General features: G+C 42.0%; 3 protein-coding genes across 4 annotated transcripts in view; all 3 read right to left on the bottom strand.

Moving 5' to 3' along the window:
- The window catches only part of Emp (epithelial membrane protein), a 31,439-nt gene extending 28,027 nt beyond the window's left edge, over positions 1-3,412 (bottom strand). Inside the window, exon 1 of the mRNA XM_071775030.1 lies at positions 2,263-3,412. Coding sequence (XP_071631131.1) covers positions 2,263-2,320 — 58 coding nt within the window. The 5' untranslated portion in view covers positions 2,321-3,412. The remainder of the gene's footprint in view (positions 1-2,262) is intronic.
- A 9,825-nt stretch (positions 3,413-13,237) lies between these two features.
- On the bottom strand, positions 13,238-15,556 carry Nd-49 (NADH dehydrogenase (ubiquinone) 49 kDa subunit). Its single transcript, XM_071775035.1, has 4 exons — positions 15,399-15,556; positions 14,836-15,269; positions 14,229-14,700; positions 13,238-13,840 (listed from the first exon to the last, which is right to left on the bottom strand). The coding sequence occupies exons 1-4, from the start codon at positions 15,497-15,499 to the stop codon at positions 13,435-13,437; spliced, it is 1,413 nt and encodes a 470-aa protein (XP_071631136.1). The 5' UTR covers positions 15,500-15,556; the 3' UTR covers positions 13,238-13,434.
- A 491-nt stretch (positions 15,557-16,047) lies between these two features.
- LOC139811028 (ankyrin repeat and SOCS box protein 16) lies at positions 16,048-23,354 on the bottom strand. 2 transcript variants are annotated; one of them, XM_071775033.1, is made up of 7 exons: positions 23,258-23,324; positions 21,022-21,069; positions 20,365-20,708; positions 19,825-20,065; positions 19,291-19,534; positions 18,187-18,813; positions 16,048-17,912 (listed from the first exon to the last, which is right to left on the bottom strand). In XM_071775033.1, the coding sequence occupies exons 1-6, from the start codon at positions 23,282-23,284 to the stop codon at positions 18,260-18,262; spliced, it is 1,458 nt and encodes a 485-aa protein (XP_071631134.1). In that variant the 5' UTR covers positions 23,285-23,324; the 3' UTR covers positions 16,048-17,912; positions 18,187-18,259. The 2 variants fall into 2 exon arrangements, with proteins under 2 accessions (XP_071631134.1, XP_071631135.1); XM_071775034.1 differs by lacking the exon at positions 21,022-21,069 and having other exon boundaries at positions 23,258-23,354.
- Between the last annotated feature and the right edge of the window lie 1,045 nt (positions 23,355-24,399).

Raw genomic sequence — 24,399 nt, forward strand, 5'->3', positions numbered from 1 at the left:
TGAAAGTAACCGTGCGCGAACGCCTACGAATCTGCCCGCGTGTATTTGCCGCGTGGCAATGTCCCTAAGGTGTCAACGTTTCATCGTCGGCGATACACCGGGGCGCTGAAAAAGAGGCGAGGCGACGCGATGCCGGGCTGTATAAACCGCAATGATTCAGTGTGGTCGACCGTGCGCGCGATGACACATCCATTGAATCGAATTAAGAGCACCAGCTACAGCCGTGACATTACTCGTGATGATCGGGTTAATCGCAGCCTCTCGGCCGCGGTCCAGACATCTCGATTCATGCCCCCGAGCGTGCGCGAATTTCGTTCGCGCGAACGAACGCCATGTGAGAAAGATTCGAAGTAAACAAAATTTGCGAAATCAGTAGACTAATTAATTTTGGGAATCGATGAGGCGAGGACTGCGGATTGCGTTTTCTCTCGGAACGACTGTTATTAACGATCGTGCTCTCGACCAATCCAGAATCTCGATTCCTCGAGCATGGTGAATCACACGTAAAAAAAAAGCGAGAGAAAAATAATCTGAAAAATAAGTTCCATTCAATCGGCAAAAAATATTCAAAATTTAATAAATAAAAGATTTATAATTTACGAAAAAGACTCTATTTTTATATTCGACAACGTTTGACTAATGCAGTCGTGACAAGTCGACCATTGGTTTTGGTCAGATTAATCGTCAAGAAACGACCAAAACCCATGGTCGAAAAAGTCTTGACGATTAATCTGACCAAAACTAACGGTTGAATTGTCACGACATTAGCCAAACGTTGTCGAATATAAAAATAGAGTCTTTCTCGTTTATTAATGATTGGCGAAATAAATACATACACTTTTCTGTTATTTATAATTTAACCTTCTCACAGCTATTTTGAGAAGTAGGTGTGATATAACAAGGATGATCAAATCAACCGCGTATCTCGGCAAATTCTTTGCTAATCATTCGGAAATAAATTATGATCAATTGATCAGGAATTGAGACACGATTTGCATGGATTTCAATGGCGATGAAAATTACTTTAATCTGTCACGGTCAATTAAGCGCACGATTTAAAGTATTTAAACGAATTAATGTACCTATTTTGATATATGTGTATACGTGATATTTTAATTATATATATATTTCAAATATTTTTCGTATTACGCGAGATAAAATAAGGCATAAAATTATAAATGGAATGTTAATTTTCTTGAATTCTGACACAAATTATAAGAGATCGTCTCAAGTGGTTTAGTTTTACTATGGCAAAGTCTTATTATAAATCTATTTTATTACGGATTAATAATTAATATTTTATCTACAAATTATAAAACATGTATAATATTCAACAAAAGCATGTTCGATATTACACAAACCGAAACTTTCTTTTACACCACCCAAGTTTTGTCTTCCGATCAAATTAATCGTGTAGTATTTGTTTGCTATTAATCATTGAATATATTCAAGAAAAACTCAACGGGGATTATTGTAAGAAATTCAAATGCGTTTTTAGAGATTACCTGCAAGTTTACCGCGAAACTCTTTCACGTCAATTTCATTATCGCTGTCGGAATGCGTATTACCACGACGTCTAATCGATCGGTCGGCAGTATTGGCAATCATCGGTCACATTACATTAATCGTCAAATATGCAAACTTGACGTGCAAACAATGTCGCGAAACATCTTTGAATACCTCGGCGATAAATGCGCGAGGCATGACCGAACATATGCGCGCATGACACTCGTTTTTCACAACCAGTCGCTTATCGTGTTCACGCAATGTTTTGTTTATTGGTAACCAAGGTAAAAACTGTAAAGGCATTTAGGCTATACAAGCAGACACTCTCAGTAAATAATCTCGAAAATTTGAATGAATTAACAAAAATTTATTTGTGTAAAGAATTATCTTTTTAATCAGAGTTTAGCTAAAAGATATCTCGATAATTTTTACAATTTGCGCATTTATATTCGGATAACGCAAACGTTTTATCTGTTCAATCTTTTCTAGATAATGATTAATTTAAATTACTAATTTTATTCAAAACTTTGTTGCAAAAATATTGAATTAAAAACAGAATCTTACACTGTGCCTATAGAGAACAGTTCTTTACAGAAGAGATTTTTATTTAAATTTATCCAAATATGTTGATAGATTACATTAACGTTATCGAAGGTTCCTTCAAATTTTCAGCCAAATCGAATTTGGAATAATCTCTTAAAACGATCGATTAGCGCGTCGCGATCGAACAAACCAAATATTTTGTCAGATACGTACACCATCGTCTGAGAAAGCCGCCCTGCAGTTTGGCGCAGATCCCGCGATGCACCCTCATTCTGAATGGCGTTCACCGAGCGTTCACCCCGAAATCACAGCACAAGCGGCGCGAAGTGCGAAGGCACGCGTGTTCCTTTCCTGTCTCTCTCTCCGGTGTACCGCAGCGCCTGGATACGCCTTTGAGGCGGCGCGCAGTGCGTCATGCACGAACAACAACCGACTTGTCAAAGTGGATTCTTTCGAGACCTCATTCAACTAGTCGCGCGTACAATCCACCTCGTCCTCGCGGCACGCGGCGTTTTCTCGCAGCGACCTCGAAGCGCTGCCTCGCGCGCGCACGGCTTGACTGCCAACAGTGCCAACTGGAGAAAGTCGGTCCTCCTCTCGCGGCGGTGCGCGCTAAGTGTGCCGGTCGGATCGTCGAGCGTTATTATGTACCGGAGATGCTGGTCGCGATCCGGATTAAAAAAAAAATAGCGCGCTTTTACTTCTCTCTTTTACTCGCGCCGGTCGCTCGTCGTCGTACGTGCTCGTCGCCCGAGGAAACGTTCCGATCGCGGGTCAGGACATGTCCAGTGGATCCTCCACGTCCACGGCCGAACGATCCCTCACGGCGGTACCAGCCAAGATCCCGCGATTCCTGCTCCCGACTCCACGTCGAGTCCGATCTGAACACGCGACGAGTACGCGCGGCGACTGCTGCTGCTGCCTCCTCGACCGCTGGCGGCCGCGACAGTGATCGTGGGAACGATCGGCGATGATGATGTACCTCGGCGAAGAAGAGGCATGCGAATCGGGAGGAAGGAGAGACGTGGAGATGCAGATAGGAGAAGAAGAGGGAAGGAGGGAGAGAGAGATGAACGAGAGGACCAGACGAGAGAGATCGAGGAGCGAATCGACGGAGAAGGAACGAGAAGGAGAAGAGAGGGAGGAGGAGGAGGAGGAGAGAATCGATGCGAAATCGAGCGGAACCGGAGAGCGTGGCGTTCCTTGACGTGCGGTGTGCGTGTGTTGCGCGCGAATGTGGACGAACTGTGGTGAACGTGTGGTGCGATCGATGTGAGATCGGCCGAGACACTGCGGGTCCGCCGATCCACGGCACGACACTCAGGTGAACGATTTATTTCTGCCCCCCCACTTGACGCTCCACTTTGCCCCCTTCGGTGCGCCCGTTCAGTGCCTACTACTACTACTACTGCTCCGACTGCTGCTGGACGCCGCGCCGTTGCTCCTCCATTCTTCGGCCCCCCTTACGGTGCTTCTCCTGCGCCTGCTACGCAGGAACGTTCCGCCTCGTTCGTGAACCCTATATATTGCCTTCGTCGCTTTCGAGTGGAATTTATTTTTTAATTCTCCTCACCTTTTCTTCCGTTAAAAATATAAGTTTCGCAAATGTGCCCGAATTGACGTGAAAGATTAGTGAAACGGAATAATGGAAATTTTCGGATAAATGGGACAATTTTCCTGCCACTCGAAAACTGAGAGAATTTAGATTTTAGATTATATTAACTTAAAATTAACGCAAGACTATAAACTAATAGCTATAAAGCTATAAAGCTATAAAGCTATAAAGCTTACGATTGCTATAAGTTATAATAATAAATATTTATAACAAGATAATTAAACGATGAATATGCAAATTGATATCTCTCTCCCGAGCGAATTGATATTAAATACTTCGGAATATTCTCTTTTTTACAAATTTTCTACAATCGGGTGCCGAAGCAACGCTCTTGAAGACGATGACCTCCCCTCCTCCCCGTTTCTTCTTTTACCCAGTTGACAGGCAAGTGCCCGTATACTCGCATTTGAGCCTCCACTACTACAATCTATCGCCTCCTCTCGCTTTCTCCATCGCGTCTTACCCTGCGGTAAATCCTCCTTTTTATCCCCCCCCCCTCTACCTGCCCTCCCTGCGTTCGCGTGGAGCTCCCCACATAGAGCCGCGAATCCTTTCCTTCCGCGCTTCCCCGTTACTCGGCGATCTACCTCCCCGATGCGGCTGGTTTGGCAAGTAATAATAGCAATCTGAGGGCTGCGTAGGTGGAGCACAGCGACGTCCTCCTGAATGTTACGTGCTGTACGGGCTTTTGGATGAATCGCGCGGTGTCGGTCGGTGCGATAAGCACCTCTGTCACTCTGAAGCTTGACACACAAATGTCGCGAATTTTTTAACGTGTAGAAAATTCATTTGAAAGTTGATTTCTTCTTAACGAAACGAGCGCATGTCGTTTCACAAACTCTTCGACTATAAATCTTTGAGAGCAAAAAAATTTCAAGTTTCATATTAAAAAGTTATAAATTACAAATCTTTTAGAAGTTCTGTACTAAAGAATGTTTTAAAAGACGTCACGAATCCTGCTTGTGTGTACGAAAATTACCATTCCGAATATTTGCATGCGTAATTCAATACAATAATCTACGTGTCGCTAAGTGGTACTACCGCTATTTTACCCATGCGTTAAAATCTCTTTCTCTCTCATCGAAAAACACAGAATTTATTATTAAAATTCGCTCTGCCACTGCGATGCGATAAATCCTGCGAAAGTCGATGAACGATACAGGCTGTAACTGGACCCCGTGATCTCGTGTGATATCTCGAGAAAGAGGTCTGCCAAAAATAACCCGGTTTCAATTTCCGCTACCGCGTCCGATGATCGCTAATCGCCAGCCGAGAGCATCGTAATGGCAGGCGATCGAGGACGTAAATGTAGGTTAGCGCTAGGAAAACTACAAGTTTTTGCGAGAGGCTTCCCCTTCCGATGCTCGTTATTCATTATCGAGTCTCTCAAGTTTCTATAATTCGACTGCGACTGGCGGCGATGAGTGATATTCAAATTGCAAAAAAGGGGTAATGGATATTCAAGTGTAAAAAGAATTATAAGAGACGGGAAAAAAAGAACAAAAGTGTAAAACATCGCTTACGCGCCCGATGAAATGTCGGATGTAAATTTTGGGTAGATTTTCGAGAGGCTTAAAAAAACAAACAGGCGATTACGTTGTTCCGTCGATACGCGGAACTTTTTGCTCGAGCATCATCGAGAGTCTCGCGCGGAAAAGTCCACATTGCAAATTCTTAGAAATACACTTCAGCGGTGCTCGGAGCCGATCTCTTCTAGAGCGTTGTCTGCAATTTTACGTACAGCGTTCAGTGCTCGTACGCGTGATTAGATATTAAATCCACGTTCTAGAAGGCTACCGCCTGGAAAGATTTAATAGCTGGAAATCCGAAATGGCATTTGGACCAAGTGATCCAGATGTCTAACGTCAGAAATAAAAAACTGGTACGTCAGAGTATTTTGTGCCGAAAGATCCTACAGCGTCGAGCTGCTCGACTGGCACAAGAATAAATTTAAAAGTTTCCATGTATAGATAAATTAGGCGCCGACTTGGCTGCTCAGGTAACGAAGCAAGCAAATAGTCTAAAAACTTACATAAAATTCCCATTAATTAATTTCTACAAAAATTATTAGTATTGTTTAATAATACTTTTTATGTGTGGGAAGTGAGACTTTGAAAAAGTAAAATTATTCACAATTATCAGATATCGACAAATGGACTCTATTGACAAAGTCAATATTTCTATTTCGGTCCACCTTATTCAAGCATATCAAGCAGGCCGCTAATGAAGAGCGTTCTTATCGCTCGAAACCTCTTCAGCTTTAATTGCGAAATTGTGTAAGGCTCTTATTTTCAAGCTGGATATCAAGAACGAGCCTTGACCCTTCAATTGGCGGTTCGGTTAATTTTAGTACTGTGCAAACAATAGCTTCCCGGTTCGCAGCACCGATAAATTCGCCCGACAGGTTGACATTATTCGCGTATGTGCAAAACCGAGAGTAATCCGACATAATTGCCGTATTTTCCGTCAACCTGACAGTTTCTGCGTGCGTTCGATGCGCGTTACGTAACACCGTAGACACTTTGAATCATCGCTACTTATTAAAAAAAAAATTGTTATAAAAAAGGAAGAATAAATTTAATCCCGCATAAAATCACTGATTTATGAGTATATTGCTTTCATGGTCTTATTTTTAATGCGTTTCTTCCAATGACGATTACCGAGTATGATAATGACTGTTAGTAACAATTATTTACCAAGTTGTTCACATTGATTTTAAAATCTTCAATCTTCTTACGATTAAAAAATATTTAACATACGAAGAGCTAGAAGGCTTACATAACTAGCGGGTTCTCTTTCAGCAAGGTCTCCCGTCCTTTCTTTTTTTCATTGTTCCATTCTTAAGGCGTGTTCCACTGCATCATTAATATATTTATTATTGACATATTATCATATTTAATCTATTATACTTTTAAAACAGGTTTTATTACGTCTGAAGACACGTGATGGTACCAAATAATCACGGTAATAACTAAGAATCACGTCCGTGAACTGTGTGAACGGGGGTCTCAGAATCTACACGTTCGTATAAGAAAAATAAGAAAAAGACACGTCTGTCGGATACCGAGGATCTTAAAGGGGTTAATCACCCTCCCCTCGCCGCAAACGTTGGCGAACGCTATAATCGGTCGCACTATAATTTGCGGGGCGAGACGGCGCAACTAAGTAAGTAAGTCAACGACGATCTTTCGCAACGTCAAGCCTCATCCTTCGAGCTCGACGAGGCTCGCGTCGTCGCGCGCATCGCGACTCTGTCACGACTCTCTACTTAAAAGACACCGTCGGCGGCCAAACGCTGAGGTGGCATAGTTAATTGCCGCTTAATTACGACGCGCAACGTAATTCCGATTGCCCGTAATTCCCGTGAGCCGCGCGTCATTAAAGGATAGACACGCGCGCTCTGTAATCTATGCGCGCGGCTATCTGCGACGCGACGCATTTTAAAAGCCTTTTTTTGTACATCGATCGCGTAACACGAAAGTAATTGGATCGCTCGAGGATCATAATGTGACTTCGTGCCTCGCCGTTATATGTAAATGTGAAAAATCACCGTGCCGCGTGGTAAATAGATGCAGAAATATTGGAGAAATAGTTATGTGAAGATATGTGCAACAGGCGGCAACAGCGTCGATCTACTGTCGGCCAATTTGATATAAGTAATTTAGCACGAAACTTTTATCTTCCGCCTTAAATTTAATTTAATCGCGAGAGCGAATTAATGTTAAAAATTACAAATTTAACCCTCAAAAGACTCCGTGCTTTTTGGCACCTTAAAAGTACTCCGTCGGGTCCTTTTTGCTTTTCGACTTATAAATAATATTAAATATCATTAAAAAAATTCCGCAAAATTCATGGATATTCTTTGAACTTTCCTCTTTTAAGCTGTGATGTTGGTTTCTAAAAATTTTTTTTCTTTAAGTTTTTTTTTAGTTATTAGCATAAAGAAATTAAAAAAAAAATGATTTTTTTTTTAATTCATAATAAATATAAAAAATGAGTTTCAGGCTCAAAAAAATATAAAAAAAGATATTCAGGATCGTATTTTTCGGATGGACGAAAACGACCCGACGAAGTCCTTTGAGGGTTAATATACTGTAAGTGATTATTCGGTTAGTGATTAATTACTTATTTTGAGTATTAAAAGCATTAAAAACAGTGCTTTTAATACTCAAAATAAGTAATTAATCACTAGCCAAATAATCACTTACAGTATTAAATTTCTGTACGAGTTATCGCGACGCACGCCGCTAGAAAAACACTAGCTTGAAATTCGACGTGATGTGTGCCCGCAAGGGTGTCCAATGGTTCCGCGATCCTATATGGTGTGCTTCGGTAACGAAGCTAATTCTTATCCGAGAGATAGCTCGATCGATCGCCGTAGGAATGTCAATTAGGATTACATCGCAATAGTGTCATCGGTATTGCTGCGGCAGGTGCGCCGACTTTCCTTCGACACGCGACTCTCGATTGTCAAAACTATATTAGAGAAGAAATTATATTAAAAGTGTAAGCTGATGTGTTTATGTTTGCAAGAACTCAAAGACCAATGGAAGCATATGAAAATGTAACTGCTTGTTTCCGAATATAAACGACCAAGCTGCATCAGCGAAAGCGATTTCCCATTTGCACGTTTTTATTTTTTCTCTCAACGCTTCAAAACACTTTCTCCCATTATGAATTTTAAGAATAATAAATAATTAAATATAATAATTAGATAGTAATTTAAAAAGAGATTAATAAGCGGAGGGAAAATATTCTGGATCAGTTATACGCTAACGATATTGACTTATACCAGACCTCCTACCGATATTAAACCTGGCCTAATGATATTTTTGTTGTTTACACGATCGCGTCCTCGCATTACACGACGTACGTATGCGCATAAGTCGCTATCGGCCAGCTTTCATCGGTGACGTAAGTTCCGGCGTTTACTCGTTTTGAGGAAAGAAAGACTCTCACTTCGTCAAGCGCACTTCTCTTTGATACGACTTGAATGAATGTTACGAAGGCGAAGAGATAGCCGCGGGATATTGAGTTTGCAAACTTTGCAAGTTACCCGATGTTTAAAAAAATCATAGCTGGAATAAGTAAATAAGTAAATTGATCGACGTAATTTTTTATCTATTAAATTTTTTTTAAATCGTATTTGGTGTTCTTTTTATCATTCTTATTTCCTATTCAAACGTGTGCGCTTTGTTTGCACATCATTTCTCATAAATCTGACTTTTATTATTGCGAGATCAGATAAATAAATGATATTAATTTCTGTCACTTCGTTCGAAGTATTGAAAGTGATAAAAAGAGACGTTTAAAATAAACGCGTTGAGTGAAATAAGCATGTTCGATAATTAACGGATGCTTTTGCAACAAGTGCAATAAAATGCATCTCGATGGACCTAGTTCTCAGAGCAATACTCTGGAAAGTGATGCATGTGGGTATAAAGAGAGGAAAGATCTCAAGAAAACTGCCGGGCGCGCAATGCCGCGGCAAGAGTAACAATGTTCTCCGCAACGCACGTAAATGAAAATGAATTCTAGGTCGCGGCAGATCTGTATCCGATGTCAATTAGATGCTTGAGAAAAGCGTACGAAAAAAAAACCAAATAACTTCTTCGAATAATACTTTTTGGACTTCACAGATAATAAATCCGCGATATACATTCTGTGTTAAAACACATAGGTATAATTAGCATAAGAAATATCGAGTCAATGATGGGTAAAGTTAAAACAAAAATAGACCTCGGTATATAGCGAGAGGCTTCATTAGAGGCTGTTTGAAGAAACGTTTAAATGTAAAATTTATTCGTTCAATCAGCAAAGTTGATGACAGCCGTACAATATTGTTAAATGCTCCAGACGTTTAAGGTTATTTCATAATTATCGTACTTTATACGATATTGCGCATTAATAATCGTTGATACGACGTTTAATCTCACAAAAAGGTGCTATTAAATAGGCATTTAAACAAGATCGGAATACGTAAGGAACTGTATAAACCGATTAGTATTTTGCTCATTGAGAAAAAAAAATTAATATGCGAAAACAAACTTTTTTCAGTTAATTATACGCAATAAGTATAAATAGTGTGTAATAATGCAGTATCATATAAAGTATCATGTCATTTTCGACAACGCTACTGTTGATAGGATAAAGGTTCATTATCAAAAATATTCTTTCGGCATTAATCGTACCTAATCATTACGCCTCATGCCCTCTAATTGCCTCCATGATAAATTCTTGCAAATAAAACCGAGGTCTCTTCTTGTCTGCTTCATCCGATTATTATTATTTATACTAATTATATAAGGTAGGGGAACCCAAATTTCATCCCCTAATCACTTTTTCCGTACCTGGCGACCGTATTAAATGATGTAAGAGCTCAAAAATTTGACATTACCTTCGTTGAATATCTCGTTGATGGGGACACTTATTGGTATACCAGGCGACACTTTCTCGGGCTCTGCACGGGCTCAACACCGACATCCCTCTTCGAGTTGTCATCTCTTTACCTGGAAACCAAGCCAAATCACCTGTATAATCAGTTGTTAGTAGTGTTAGTACCCAAAAAAATTAATTTCAAAAGTACTTTCGGCAAAACCAAAAAAAGTGATCCTAATTTCATCCCCATACTAAATTTCCTCAAAAAAAATGTAGGTAATTACGATTCTTTTTTTCAATTTTCCACTTCATTCATATTATTTATTAAAAGTAATTACAAAAGTAAACATTATTTACTTAAAAAAAATTTAATAACCTTATTATTTTTTTTCTTAAGATGAGCATTTAGCCTTCCAAGCAAGTCTCACAAATGAATTTCACTCGTTCAGGGGACGAATTTAGGAACATGAAGGGGTACGAAATTTAGGAAAAAAACCTGAAATTAACATCGCGGCTCCGCGACCTTCTCAACAAGTTTAACCTGACGGCACACAACTCACACATCCTTCTATTGACAACGTACTTAAGCCAATGACACGCAGAGAATATAAAAACAACGCTTACATCAGGCGTGTAGGACTATTAATAATGACACTGCAAGAACTCACGTTACCAAGAAAACGAAAAATCAGTACGGAAGCTTCTTGGATCACAAATCACAAACGGCTCTGTTTGCTTTCCTCTATATACCATTCTATATACACACGTAATAATACGTCGTACATACTGGCGCCATGGCGCCGATGCTGCCGATACGGCCGATAGCCGATAGCGCTTTTAGCGACAGGACCGAGAAATTGAAGAGGACGAAATTTGGCCCCCTACTTTATCTATTTTATGTTAGCAAAACGTATTTGCGTATCAATTAAGGATAATAAATCTGCCTTTCAAATAAAAAACTGTTCGATTTCGTAATTGAGAAGAAACGGACTCTATCTCATATGATATTCAAATGAAAACCATGAAATCATTTTTTGTTTCAAATAAAATATTTCTAAAATTATTTCAATGTAATCAAATTTTAATATCTTAAAATAACTTATCTTCAAATAATTCTTTATTTCATTGCCGCTGAATATATCGAGAAGCTAAGAAAAGCAAAAACATAACAAAACGTAACGCAAACACATAAAATTATTTCTTGTCTCAATTTTCAATATACTCCACTATCAAGTATTTGGGAGGGGCTCGGTCTTTTTATTTTCCATAAATTCTCTAACTCACGGTGTTTTCGGAAAAGGGAGCCTCTCGGGCGTCGGAAGCCGTTCGAAAATCACAGTATCTATCGTCTATCGTCTCGCTGACAACGCTGTAAACGCGAACTTCGGTTTTCACCGGCGAAAGGAATAGAGAAAGCCGACGCTTTGACTTCTCGTCGTGCTTGACAGGAGGACACGGTAATTAGATGAACTACGATTTCCTCCGATTGCGGTGGACATCTATCACGCGAGTGTCCGTCTCCGTCGTCTCGACGTATACGAGTCGCCAGATCGTGCGACGTCAGAAAAAAAAGGAAAAGAAAAGAAATTACTTTCGCAAATACTTTTTTATTGTTTCAATCCTTAGTGGAAATATGTCTTAGAATTTTTTATATTATTAATCAGAATTTCTCAGAATGCTCTGAATTTTTCAGATTTTTTTATACGAATTGAAACGTTTTTCAGAAAGATTCAGATAAAATAATAATAAAATATTTCAGATTTTTCCTGCCAACACATCTTGGTGAAATCTGAATAAATATGAGAAAATCTGTGCAACTTATCAGATATTTTCATATATATGGATACTGAAATATTCTGAAAATCCTTATTTCTAAAGATATCTGAGAAATTATATATATATTTTTTCAGAATTTTTATAAGTCTCAATTCTTAAAAAATGTCCGAAAAAATATGAGAAATTTTTTTACCAGGAACGTCAATTAGATAAACTTCAAAATAGCTTTCATCTCTTAAGTAGCCGTCCGGAGTGCAAATCCCAGGTGTTAGTATGCGTTGTGGCACGGCAGATCTTTCCTCTCGGTTCCCTCGGCGACGGAAGTTTATTTGCGCGTAAGCGCGCGCGGTGGATTAATGAAATGGAACGGCTTGGTGGAGGTCGACCGGTGTCTTGCGGGCGCTGCCGGTTCCCTGCTTCCATAAGAAAAACATATCCGCGAGTGTGAATCAACATGATTCTACGATGTTTCTTGCCCCGCTAATCCTATACGTTAAAAGACGAGTTAAAAATTAATTCTTCGCGATTAGTTTTGAAAACGACAAAAATAAACGTGACATTCCGTCGATGTTGAATCTATCAATGTAAATTAATCCGACTGCTGCACGCTATTTCACAAGAACAAGATTGCATTTATCTTCAGGCTATAAACACGAAAAGATTTGTTTATGAAATATATGTATCCTCTTTCTATAGGTGACATATAAAAAACAGACTTGTGAAAAAATATTTAAATTTTAAATCATTCCGGACGTAAACTTATTAGTATGCATATTTTTTAAGAAAATATATTATATTTTGAAAAATAACCTTTTAAATTATTTCTTTTATTTAAATGTAAATGTCATCATCAGAAAGAGTAAAAATTATTTAAATAACAATCCAAAGGTTTCCTCTCACTTTTCTAGTTTCTTGTTTCGGAGTTGGCGCGATTTGGAATTTGGAATTTAGGTCAGCCATTTATTTCTTTATAACGCTTCGATCGACTCCGTAATAGTTATGGTATCCAGATGTAACCATACTCACAGAGATAATTAACGTTTCGTTTTCTTCTTTTTTTTTTTTATTGAAAGTTTGCGAAACGGCGTCTCCGTTCTTACGCGCAACGAAGATGTCTTGTAATTCTCTCCCGTCGTTTGTCAATTGCATTTTGCATTATGGTTTGCGTGCGGAAGAATTGCGCATCTCTCACGGAGACTCAGAGAGCGAATCGCGTACTGCGACATAGCGTCGCACCGCAAGTTGTTACAGCGTTTTTTTAATTAAAAGAACCCGGGATAAAAGAAATGCGGTTTTGTGTGTTCTTATCGCGCGCGAATCGCACACAATCTTCGGGCTTTAGGTAGCGGACGGTTTAGATGTAACAGCACAGAGTTTCGTATATTCGGCATTCGAGAGTGCATCTCATTCGGCATGAAATTATATTCGTCACATTTCCATTTATTGCGCCGAGATATATACAACATTTATTTATACGCTCATCGCGTAGTCACGTGCACACGTAACATGCAATCGGCTTCGTAAATCCCTATGTATGTAACATACATAAACATATTTATATCATTTATTTTTTTAAATTCATTTCTACGCTATATAAATTATCGATCGTTAGGAAATTATCTATCAATCTCGCCGAATACGACGTCCAGCGTACCAATGATGGCGACCACGTCGGCGAGGAAGTGCTTGGGCCCCATGTACTGCAGGCCCGCCAGATGAGCAAAGCCCGGCGCTTTAATTTTGCACCGATACGGCTTGCTGCTGCCGTCGCTAACGAGGTAAACGCCGAACTCGCCCTTCGGCGCCTCGATGGCGGTGTACGTCGCTCCCGGCGGCACTTGGAAACCCTGGGTGAACAGTTTGAAGTGATGGATAAGCGCCTCCATGCTGCTCTTCATCTCCTCCCGCCGCGGCGGCACAATCTTGGCGTCGTCGCATCGCACTTCTCCTTCGGGCATCTGATTCAAGCACTGGTGGATGATACGCAGCGACTGTCGCATCTCCTCGACGCGGATTAGATATCTGAAAACAAGAGGCATTGCGCCAAATAAGTTATAAATATTTAAAAGTTATATACATCGCGCTATGGCATTTTTCATTCATTTAGATGACTCTTTCGCGTATTATTACTGATGTGAAACGATAAAGTATAATCGCAGAACAATTAAATATTATTTTTAGCAAAGAATAATTTAAGGAAAGAAATTCCTTTTTAAAGGCTAATGCAAGTCGAATATAGAAAACAATGCAATTAAAAAGATACGTAAAACTTCTTTTCAAACTAAAAGATTCTTTGCCGTATTGTCTACGTCCGACCGGGTATTTAATTATTTTTTTTTTCTTTTGATTTACTTAGTAGTCTATTCTTTTCCTATGTTTTAATACCTTTCATTCTTTTAAATGCTTTTACCTGTCATAGCAATCGCCGTTCGTGCCGACTGGGACGTCAAAATCCACCAAGTGGTAAGCGTCGTAGGGCGCGACTTTCCTCAAATCCCATTTTATTCCAGAGCCTCGTAACATCACGCCACTGAAGCCCCAATTCAGCGCGTCCTCCGCGGACACGGAACCGATATTGATCGTGCGCTGCCGCCAGATTCTGTTGTCCGTCAGCAGATCCTCCACTTCGTCCAATCGTTCTGAGTATTTGGAGGCCCAGTCGTATATGTCGTCCATCAAACCCAACGGTAGGTCCAAAGACACACCGCCTGGCCTTATGTAAGCTGCGTGCATACGGGCGCCGCTCACGCGCTCGTAGAACTCCATCAGCTTCTCTCGCTCCTCAAACAGCCAGAAGAAGGGTGTGAGAGCGCCAATGTCCAACGCGTGCGTTCCAATGCCCATAATATGGTTCAGAATCCTCGTAATCTCCCCGAAAAGAACTGCAAGTGAGAAAATAATTCTATCAGACTTGGAGGACGTTGAATCACAAGTTGATGAATGTATACCAAAGACGGTACTTATATTCTAATATATTCCGTGTTATTGAAAAGGATGCATATATATATCATTTTTACCCCGAATGTACTTCGCGCGCAGAGGCACGTCTATGTTCAGCAGTTTCTCGATCGCCAGGGAGAAGCATTGTTCGTTGCACATCATGGAGACGTAGTCCAAGCGATCGAAGTAGGGCAGCGCCTGCATGTAGGTCTTGTATTCGATCAGTTTCTCCGTGCCGCGGTGCAGGAGGCCGATGTGCGGATCGGCGTTGAGCACGACCTCGCCGTCCAGCTCCAGGATTAGCCGGAGCACGCCGTGGGCGGCCGGATGCTGCGGTCCAAAGTTAATCTTTATATTCTGTATGGTCTGCTCCGCCATGGGGCCCATCGCCAGGGCGGATTCGTGATGCGGCGGGGTCCAGTCGAGCTTCTCCGTGGCGTACGCCACCGGCCTCTCGAACTGCTCGAGGAACTCCTTGTCCGGGTTCCATTGGTGGCCCTTGCGATTCTGGCTGCAAAACACAGGTGTTGTCAGTCGTGCCCGTCACGCCGTACGGCGAAACAGGCAGGTTATGTCGTTACGTAACGTGTGTAAGCGAATAATTTACGAGCTACGTTTAAGTGCAATTAATTTGACTCACACGTTGGTGATCGCCGGCGCGTTGTTCGGCGCCAGCAGCCTGCCGGCGCCGAAAAATCCTGCGTTTTTACGCAGGACCGAGCCCAACACTCTAGCCGCCATGATGCTCACATCGTCAATGCGACAGCTCGGTCGATAAGGCTTGATTTGACATTTTCGCCACGATCAACTTTCGCGAAAGTGATATTGACCGACGCGCGACGTATAGTTGGCAAAAAAAAAATAAAAATTATTGAAAATTATCTTATCCAATAGTTTGGAAATTATTTGGAGATGTTTGGAAAAAACTTTTCAGAGTTTGGAAAACCATACAATAATTACAATTAATTAAAATCAATTAAGCGTATAATTAGCAGAAAGTGTCTAAAAAATATTTTTCTTTAATCCAATCGCTCCAGAATCATTTGGATAAAGTGTCGATATAATTTTCATTATTTAGAAAACAACTCTATTCTAATAAAAATGTCATATAATGAGCGTTATCAAAATTTTACGTTTCCATATCAAATTTTAACTGTATTTTTTATTAGATGTAATCAAACTTTGCAGTTTTGTTTCCTAAAAAGTACTTAAATATTTCCAATCATGATACCATCTTCAAAAACAGCATGTAATATAAAATTTATATATAAATAATTATAATTTAGACATATAATATAATATAATATTTCTATTTGTAATTACATAAATTCGTATACTTGCATTTACAATGAATATTTATAATTTATTTGCTATAAATGACAGACAGAGTGTCTTTCCTCTCTAGTCTGGACGAGATCTCGTCCATTTATTTCCCCGAATCTGAATCAGTCAGTTACGATCGCGGCGGATCTTGACCTTTGTCGCTTCTATTTTGCGCCTAAACTTGAAATCCTGCGTCGCGAATAGGCGCTCGTTCGCAAAACGAGAAATCGCGGGGACAGTCGTTCTTCGGTGGATATTTCGAACCGAGCTTGGAGAAGCGCCATGGAATTTCCGTGCTCCCCGCGAAGATCCGATGGTGGCACATTTCGTCGCACGCAGTTAACGCACCACGGCTGCTTTCGAGTTACAGGATACATATTTAAGCGCAACTATACGATCGTCCATTTATCGCGAAGGCGCTAAATAAGAGATGCACTCATTAACATTTCTTATGCCTGTTGACGCAAAGCGTCTCCATATATAGCACGTACTTTGTGATATAATTTCACTTTCGGAGCGCTGTTTAATTATTAAGATTTTTTATTATGACGCTATCGCAGTTAAATTGATCTCTCTTAAACTTTATCACAGTAATTGTTAATCACAGAAAACCTACACGAACGACACCGATTGCGAATTAGTCGAGACGAAATGTTGTTTGTATCTTTCAGGAATCGCCAAGACAAAAAAAAACATAAAGGACAGCAGGCAGTTACGAAAATTGCCCTGACCTTCTTCGAGGCGATCAACTCGCAAACGATATACATTATGTATCCAACTATTTCTTTTTTGATTTACGTTTCTGTTCGGTCCTCCGTCTTTTTATTTATTAAACCGCGTTTTTATCGTCTACTTTTTATCAAATTAATTTAATCGCGCAGCTCGATAGCTTCTTATAGCAATTATAAAAAGATGAAGAAACGTCGATTCCGCTTGCCTACGCGAATCGTTCGCGCTCATTAAGCTCGCGCTCGCACAGGTGTGCGGGGAACCTCGAATTTCCTCACGCAAAGCGTCTGCCAAAAGTTTGACGTAAGTCACGGTATTGAGGCTGCTATTTCGAGGATAGCGATGGTGCATGGATCATTGTTGCTCCCACCAACATCGACCAACATTCGGCGCGTCGTAATCGCGCGCGGCCAAGCATGTGGCCGCGTGTACGTGAAGGCTCCGAGCCCCCTGATCAGGCACAGGTGGACAGCGTTCCAATTTGATTCTCCTTTATTTTTCTTTATTGTACATTAAGCGTATATATCGTCGTATATACAAAGGTACAAAAGAAGTCGATCACTTCGCGACCGTCGGAAGAATAATCCTCCCCGGCTGTTTGTCCGGCGACAAACTTCGCGTAACTTCGCCACGATAACTCTGCAAGGTACTTGATTCTGTGCGCAATATTTCCAGATTCGACGATTCGAGAGCGCTCGGGAGTGCATTCGCGCGTTTGAGCAACGAGAGCGCGTCTTTTATATATCGCTTCTATCACGAACGATCTTCTCGACATGCGAAAGTAGAGAGAAAATACATACATACAAAACGTACATTTAGCGACTAGAATCGTAACAGTATAGATAAAATATAAATGTGGTGCTGTCTAAGCGTTATATCACTTTACACGCGTTGTGTAAAAGAAGGATTCTAACGTAGAAACAAAAGGCACCTCGACAGCCTCGTTATTGTACTCATCGAATTGACGGGGACTCACAGCGCGCAAATACTTTATCTTCCGCATCTTAAAAAAAAAACAGACTTCGACGATGCCGGTACAGGTCGCTTATAATGAGATGATTCTCGCCTTTCTTATCTCAAGTCTACGATTTTGATTGAAGCTCTGAAAAAGAAAACAGTACTGGTTACCGCACTAAAACTGAAATTTTGAAACAGTCTTTTGCACAGTGTTTCTAAGTGATATGTATAAGAGATTTTTTTTTCTCGTATTAATAATGTGTGGATAGCTAGAATATGTTAATAAATTTTGTCAGATCAATATAACTTCTTTGTTTAAAATTAATTAACTCGAAAAACATGGACTCGGTGCAGTTTCGTATTTTAGGGCTTTCAGTCGCGAGTAAGTACCAAGTCCACGCGTAGAATATATAATTTACCGGAAATCCAAGAAAGTGCTCCGACAAACGTCATCCCTCCCGACAAACGTCTCGATCTCCAACAATCTCTCGACTAGTAGTAGTCGTAGAGGAGATAACGGTGCAACGACTGCGGCAGCTGCAGCTTCCTGACGATCTTCGGTAGCCTGGTGCCGCAGAGTTTGCGGACTATCAATCTCGCCTGATGGGTCAACGGCAGTGGGGTCCTGGCCGCCTCCATCACCAGGGCCTTCTGCGCGTCCGTCAGGCTGCTGGACCGTCGGATCATGCAGGGATCGAAGCTCTCCGCCGCCTCCAGCAGCGCCCGCAGCAGCCGCGGCTTGTCGGCCGTGTTCTGCAAGGAGTTGAGGATGCCGTGTGGGTCGCGGAACTGCGTCTTGATCACCACCCGGGCACCGTACTTGAGCAACAACGCCACTATTTCCACTGACGGGTTCTCGTTCGAGGCGACGTACTCGGCGAGCACCGGTCGCAACGCCGGCCCGTCGTCGCTGCGTATCACCAGATTGGGATCGGCGCCGCGCTCCAGCAGCATGCACAGGATTTCCAGCCGATTCGGGATGTTGTCCGCGCACGCCACGTGCAGCGGTGACCCGATGATCGGCGACGTGGCGTTCACGTCCGCGCCTGGGGAACCACGATCGAAAAATACAATCTTTTATCATTATCCGGATATAATTTGATTCAATTATTGCCGTTGAGATATTGTTTAAAGCCTTGTGTCCACGATGCTAGAACTGCGTCCGAGTTTTGGTTTAAGCCAATCAACTTGCAGCTCTTACAGAAAAGTAGCAGTTTCATTGGCTTAAACCGAAACTCGGACACAGTTCTAGCATCGTGGACACAAGGCTTCAGATATAATTTCGAGTACGATCTTGGGTCAAATTTATAAGACTGAAAGAGATATTAGGACGTTGTTGATCAACGAGAACGGCTCTTGGCGGAGTCTATCTATGATCGCGAGCTGTGACTTCGTGAGAAAAAAAGGGATCGTACGACACACGGATAGATTTAATACCGGACACGCGCGTATTCGACCTTCGAATGCCGCGCGATTTCGGCCGTATGCCAGCGATTATCGGGCCGGGATACCGGCTAACTCACCCGCTTCGAGCAGCATCTCGACGATCGACGGGTCGCCCTTGAGTATGGCCAGATCGAGGGCCGTCGGTTTCTGATAGTCCGGCCCGAGGTCCAGCCGGGCGCCCTGCTTCAGCAGCAGATTGATCACCGTCGGATCGCCGCCAAGGATCGCGTAATGCAGCACCGTCCGGTAATCGTGCCTGGCGTCCGCCGTCGCGTTCACGTCCGCGCCGTAGCTCAACAGCAGAAGCACCGAGGATATTCCCTGCGACATTCGCGAGGATCAGTTTTTCCGCGATTTTGCGAAAACGCGAACGTAATTTATAGGTACTGCGTGTCGAGTATAGTTATGAATTTTAGGAAAGACACAAGAAATTCAAAACGCCTCTGAAGGTTTGAGAAAAAAGAAAATAGAACGTCTTTTTGGATAGAGACTCTTCCTTTCTCTTTAAAATAATTTTTAATTTATTTTGAACTGGCTTAAATTTGCGAGGAAATCAGGGTTCTCGTGTTGTTCGTTGATGGGCAAGTCTGTATCTCGTTGATTCTGCTTACCTGCGGCAGTCTGGCGGCCTTCATGAGGGGCGTCAGCCCGGCGCGATCCCGCGTGTTCGGATGAGCGCCGAAGGCTAATAGCAGCTCCATACACTCTAGATCCAAGGGCGACACCAGATTGATCTCGGAACCGAAGAAGTACCTCTTGTTCGGATTAGCGCCGGCCTCCAGCAGGATCCTCGCGACCTCGACGTGGCGGTTCCGCAGGGCCAAGCGCAGCGGCTCATCGCACAACATAGTCCTAAATCGGAAGATCCCGAGAATACAGAATATGAGACGATGTAGACAATGTATCTGACGTGGTTCAAATTTAACATGTCTGTCCGGCGAGTTTATGGTCTTACGCCATAGTAGAATTTTTATTATTACATAAAATATCGTGCAATATGATTAAAAGAAGAAATAATTAATTCTTGAATCGCGCACTTTTTACTTTAGACTGTTACCTAGCTATTTATGTCATTCAAAATTATTTCTTCACAAGTATTTTAAAAGATCTCGACGATCACCAGTCAGTGTTAAGAGCCATATATGACGCACCTGGGAAAGAGCTCCGGCGTGTCCTGCCGGTGGTCCACCTTGGCGCCATACTTGAGCAGCAGCTTCACCAGGTCCAGGTAGCCGTGCTCGGCGGCGAGATGCAGGGCCGAGTAGCCGCACTCGTCGGTGGCGTCGATGTCGGCGCCGCGCACCAGCAACAGTTGGGCGGCCTCGGTGTACCGCTGCCAAACGGCGTAGTGCAGGGGCCTGAGGCCCTGGGTGACCGGCTCGTTCGGCTTGGCACCGCAGGCGAGGAGGATGCGGATCTCGTCGAGCGGCTGCAGCCGTATTATCGAGTCCGCCAGCTCCCGTTGCAACGGGTTGGCGATGCACTCGGTCGGCATCTACGTGGCGTAACACATAAAGAGATAGACAGGCGAGGTGAGAGAAAGAAAAGATGAGAGGGAGATAGTAGGAAGAATTGCGTATATATATGACGCGTCATCTCGCGCATTGACAGAAATCATCTTCTAGGATTTACAGAGACGGTTTATCGACGACGGTCCATCGATACGCAACGTCATCGATGTCATTTCTAACAGCGGAAATTGCGAGTCCCCCGCGGAAAGAAACTGAAAAATCTTTTGCGAGGCCGTAAAGACAGAACAATACGTATACGACATGCATTATTGACATGTATCTAACGTTGATACGCACTTTAATACTGAGTCTGATTTGCCTTACACGACGAGCGATCCGACAAATCTGCAATACAAGAAGATAGGGGGATTAATAAGAACCGGCTTGTTGTAACTCACGATATTACAATGTGAGAAAAATATTTGAACAATATGAAATTCCGCGTCTTGTTTTAATAATCAATTAATAAAAATAAACGGAATTATATTTTTTCAACGAGATCCCGCGTATAAAAAAATATATTTCTCAGGTTTTTCTATCGTATCCTTGATTTACAATCTTTTCTACCGCAAGCCGTAAAACTTATATAACAAAAATATAAAAACGCCAATATATTGATCGGAAAGAAATATAAAAGTGTTGGGAAATGTGAATTAATAAATTTTACAGAATACAACAGTTAAATTATAAAATATATGTTGCATAAATTTTATATCACGATATAGAAGAGCATTTGCGAGGATACGATAGGAAAAGACCTCGATTTGAGATTCCGGACATCGCTGGTAACGCAATCGCCACGTGAAACGCAGCTGCGCGAAGATTTTCCTCCGACGGCGACGATCCCGCGAGAGACGAACTTCGCGAGACACGATTTGGCTGACGATAGGTGAGTAATGCAATCGCCGTTCCCGCAGCGGGGAACTTCGCTGACGCGCGTCACGAGCACCAGAAACTCTGCCAAGAGGACGGCGCAATTTTGGCGATGATGCCGGAAGTCCCGCGGCGGCGTCGTCGATCGAGAATCACGCAGTCTGCGCCTCCGCGAAGACCTGGCGCGCAACGCGCTCTCCGTGGCCACTTTGTCCCCTTTGTTACGCGAACAATCGCGAAATTCACTGTAACGAATGATCCGAACGATCTCTTCGAACTCGAGAAGAGCGATCCGAATGTGCAATTTCAGAATTGATCTTGTCGAATGTTTTTCAGAAAAGCGCAAGTTCGCTTTTGACAACTTTAAAGTTGATTTTCTCGGCTCTTCTCAATGAAATCCGCAGCTAAATTTAGTCAAGGAAATACTCTCTCTTTCTCTATCGGGGTCTGTATTTTAATTAAATTATAACATCAGAAAGGACGTCGTCAGGCTAGAGCTTGATTAAAATCGTCTGCGAGCTTTAGATAATTATTATACATTCAATTTGCGATTTTATTTGATTGACCAAAAATTACATTTAAGATTACATTATGGACTTTGAACAAGTTAATTCTCGAAAAACAACGCGCGAATCAAAGTTACTATGATAACGAAATGCCCTGTAAGCTTCAAGACAACACGAGGCATCATAGGCTGATTCTTTCCCGCAATTCTTGAATTCTTGGACCGGTAATAATCCTGTATTGCACGACGTATTCTTAGTTTTCTCGAAAGATCAAGATCGATCCGACCAGCGCGGTAACGACGCAAAAAGAGCCGATATTCACTGCCAATTTTCGCCGCGTATATCCGACTATCGTAAACATTTAGTCCGGATTGATGCAAGATCTTGATAATGTCGCGCAATTTGTTACACTTCAAGTATCGAAGCGGAAGTAGGTACGCTCCAGATATATGTATTACGGTTTGACACCTGTCGGCACGCGATTGAGACTTCCATTATAAATCGCTGAACAAAAAAGTAGATTATTATTAAATATACTGATTCCCAATAGCGATGCAACGTATTAAATTATTCGCTCAGTTCAGTCGTTTCGATTAATCTTATCAGGTTTTTTAGCGCAATTTATTTATAAAAATATTATATGTATAAGAAACTTGTTGGCAGGTAAGCTATTAATTGAAAGGTTTTAACCATTTCAAGACATTTTACTTGATCCTCTTGGATCTCAATTTAGTAAACGATGTCGTTTCGATTTCGAGCCGCTGATTGACTTTCAGGGAAAAGAAATTTAAACGGTAAGAAAAAGAAAGCCTAGTTGTCAATCTTGCTTAAAATTTTTCAGAGGTATAGTGTTTCTGAGAAAGGACGATGTTCCAGAAATTAGAGAATCATCAAGTAACATCTCGTACATCGTAATTTTTAAGTAGTTTACTTCTTCAATCTTGCATCAATCGAAAATCTCACCGTACCGAGGGAAAAAATCCTATTTCGCGAAAACATTGTCCGGTTACTTATCACTCTGACGTCTCAACTCTCGGACGATCGGTATATACTGATCGCGACATCCGGTATCGGCGACCCAGTCGACGATGACGATCTCTCGTCCGCTCCATCCGCATAGTGACTTGACGTTACCGCGTTTATTGTTTACTCACTTCAAAGATGGTGCGGTGCTCCAGCATGTAGGAACGGTGTCGCGAGAACTGACTTCTTCGTCGGACGACCCGGTCCTATTTAAAGCCTCCGGCTAAGCGGCGCGACTCGCCGCCCGAAAATAACACAAAGGGATACACGCACTCGGGAGAGTTCGCGCATGTATCTTTTGGCTGCTACGCAATTTTTGTCTTTTAGCGCGTAGACGCGCACGAGAGAACGCGTATCCATCACGTGGCACGGCTACGAAGGCAAGTTACCCCTTTCTTCGCGCGCGCTTTTTCCCCCCCGATCTTCTGACGGGCGGAATCGTCATCGCGCCGCGGGCCCCCTTCGCGAGGGAGGCTCCCCGCTCCGAAGATGTCCCGCTCCTCACTCACGCGTGTTTGTTTTGACAATACTTTGTGATCTGTTTTGGCAGTCCGCGCGCAATCGCCATAAATTTAAAACACATTTGCCGAAACTGCAGTGATTATAGGTACTTAACACGCGATACCACAAACGGGCGCGTTGCAAAAATCTCAGAATATAAACGATCGCGCCGGATGGGCTTAAAGTTCGACAAATTGCGTTATCAGTTTACTACGTATGCTTAAATAAAAAGGAGATATCGTTTTCCATTGTATCGTGTCCGTAAATAAAATTAAAATCAGCGTTTGAGCCATCCGAGGAATCTGTTTACAGAAACAAGTGTAATATCAACGAAATACGTTATGATTCACCCAGCTAAAATTTTTGCAGAAACAGCAACGTATAGACGTATGACGTCGAGATTATTAAATTATTATTAAAATCAGATTATTATTCAAATCATTAATAATTACTTAATTTTGGTGTAATATAATTTTCGACGCGCATAACGAATGCTTCATTTCTTTTCGTATACGAGACACCCGAGTCGGTATATCGTTGATGATTCTAAACGACATATTTCCGAGACGTTCGAAGGAAAATTATCAATAATATGTAATAATCGATGTTTAGTGCAACAATAGTCATTTACAATGCGCACTGTCCCGCACATATCCATATGACACACGACCACGCACGCGTGGTCGGCACTGGCGGTACGCACAAAGAGATTCCTCCTCCATCCCCCTTGCCTTCTCGCCTCCACCGAATACGTTGTATGTAATAGCGGAGC

This window comes from Temnothorax longispinosus, chromosome 4 (assembly GCF_030848805.1).
Source record: "Temnothorax longispinosus isolate EJ_2023e chromosome 4, Tlon_JGU_v1, whole genome shotgun sequence".
NCBI lineage: Eukaryota > Metazoa > Arthropoda > Insecta > Hymenoptera > Formicidae > Temnothorax > Temnothorax longispinosus.

Bases quoted from the DNA above. Each gene is read 5' to 3' on its own strand.
- LOC139811028 (XM_071775033.1), bottom strand. From the start codon at position 23,284: ATGCTGGAGCACCGCACCATCTTTGAA. The intron at 20,066-20,364 runs GTGCGTCATATA...CTTCCGATTTAG, and splicing joins ACGCCGGAGCTCTTTCCCAG to GACTATGTTGTGCGATGAGC. The intron at 19,535-19,824 runs GTAAGCAGAATC...CGAATGTCGCAG, and splicing joins AGGCCGCCAGACTGCCGCAG to GGAATATCCTCGGTGCTTCT.
- Nd-49 (XM_071775035.1), bottom strand. From the start codon at position 15,499: ATGGCGGCTAGAGTGTTGGGCTCGGTCCTGCGTAAAAACGCAGGATTT. The intron at 15,270-15,398 runs GTGAGTCAAATT...TGTGTTTTGCAG, and splicing joins GCGCCGGCGATCACCAACGT to CCAGAATCGCAAGGGCCACC. The intron at 14,701-14,835 runs GTAAAAATGATA...TCTCACTTGCAG, and splicing joins GCGCGCGAAGTACATTCGGG to TTCTTTTCGGGGAGATTACG.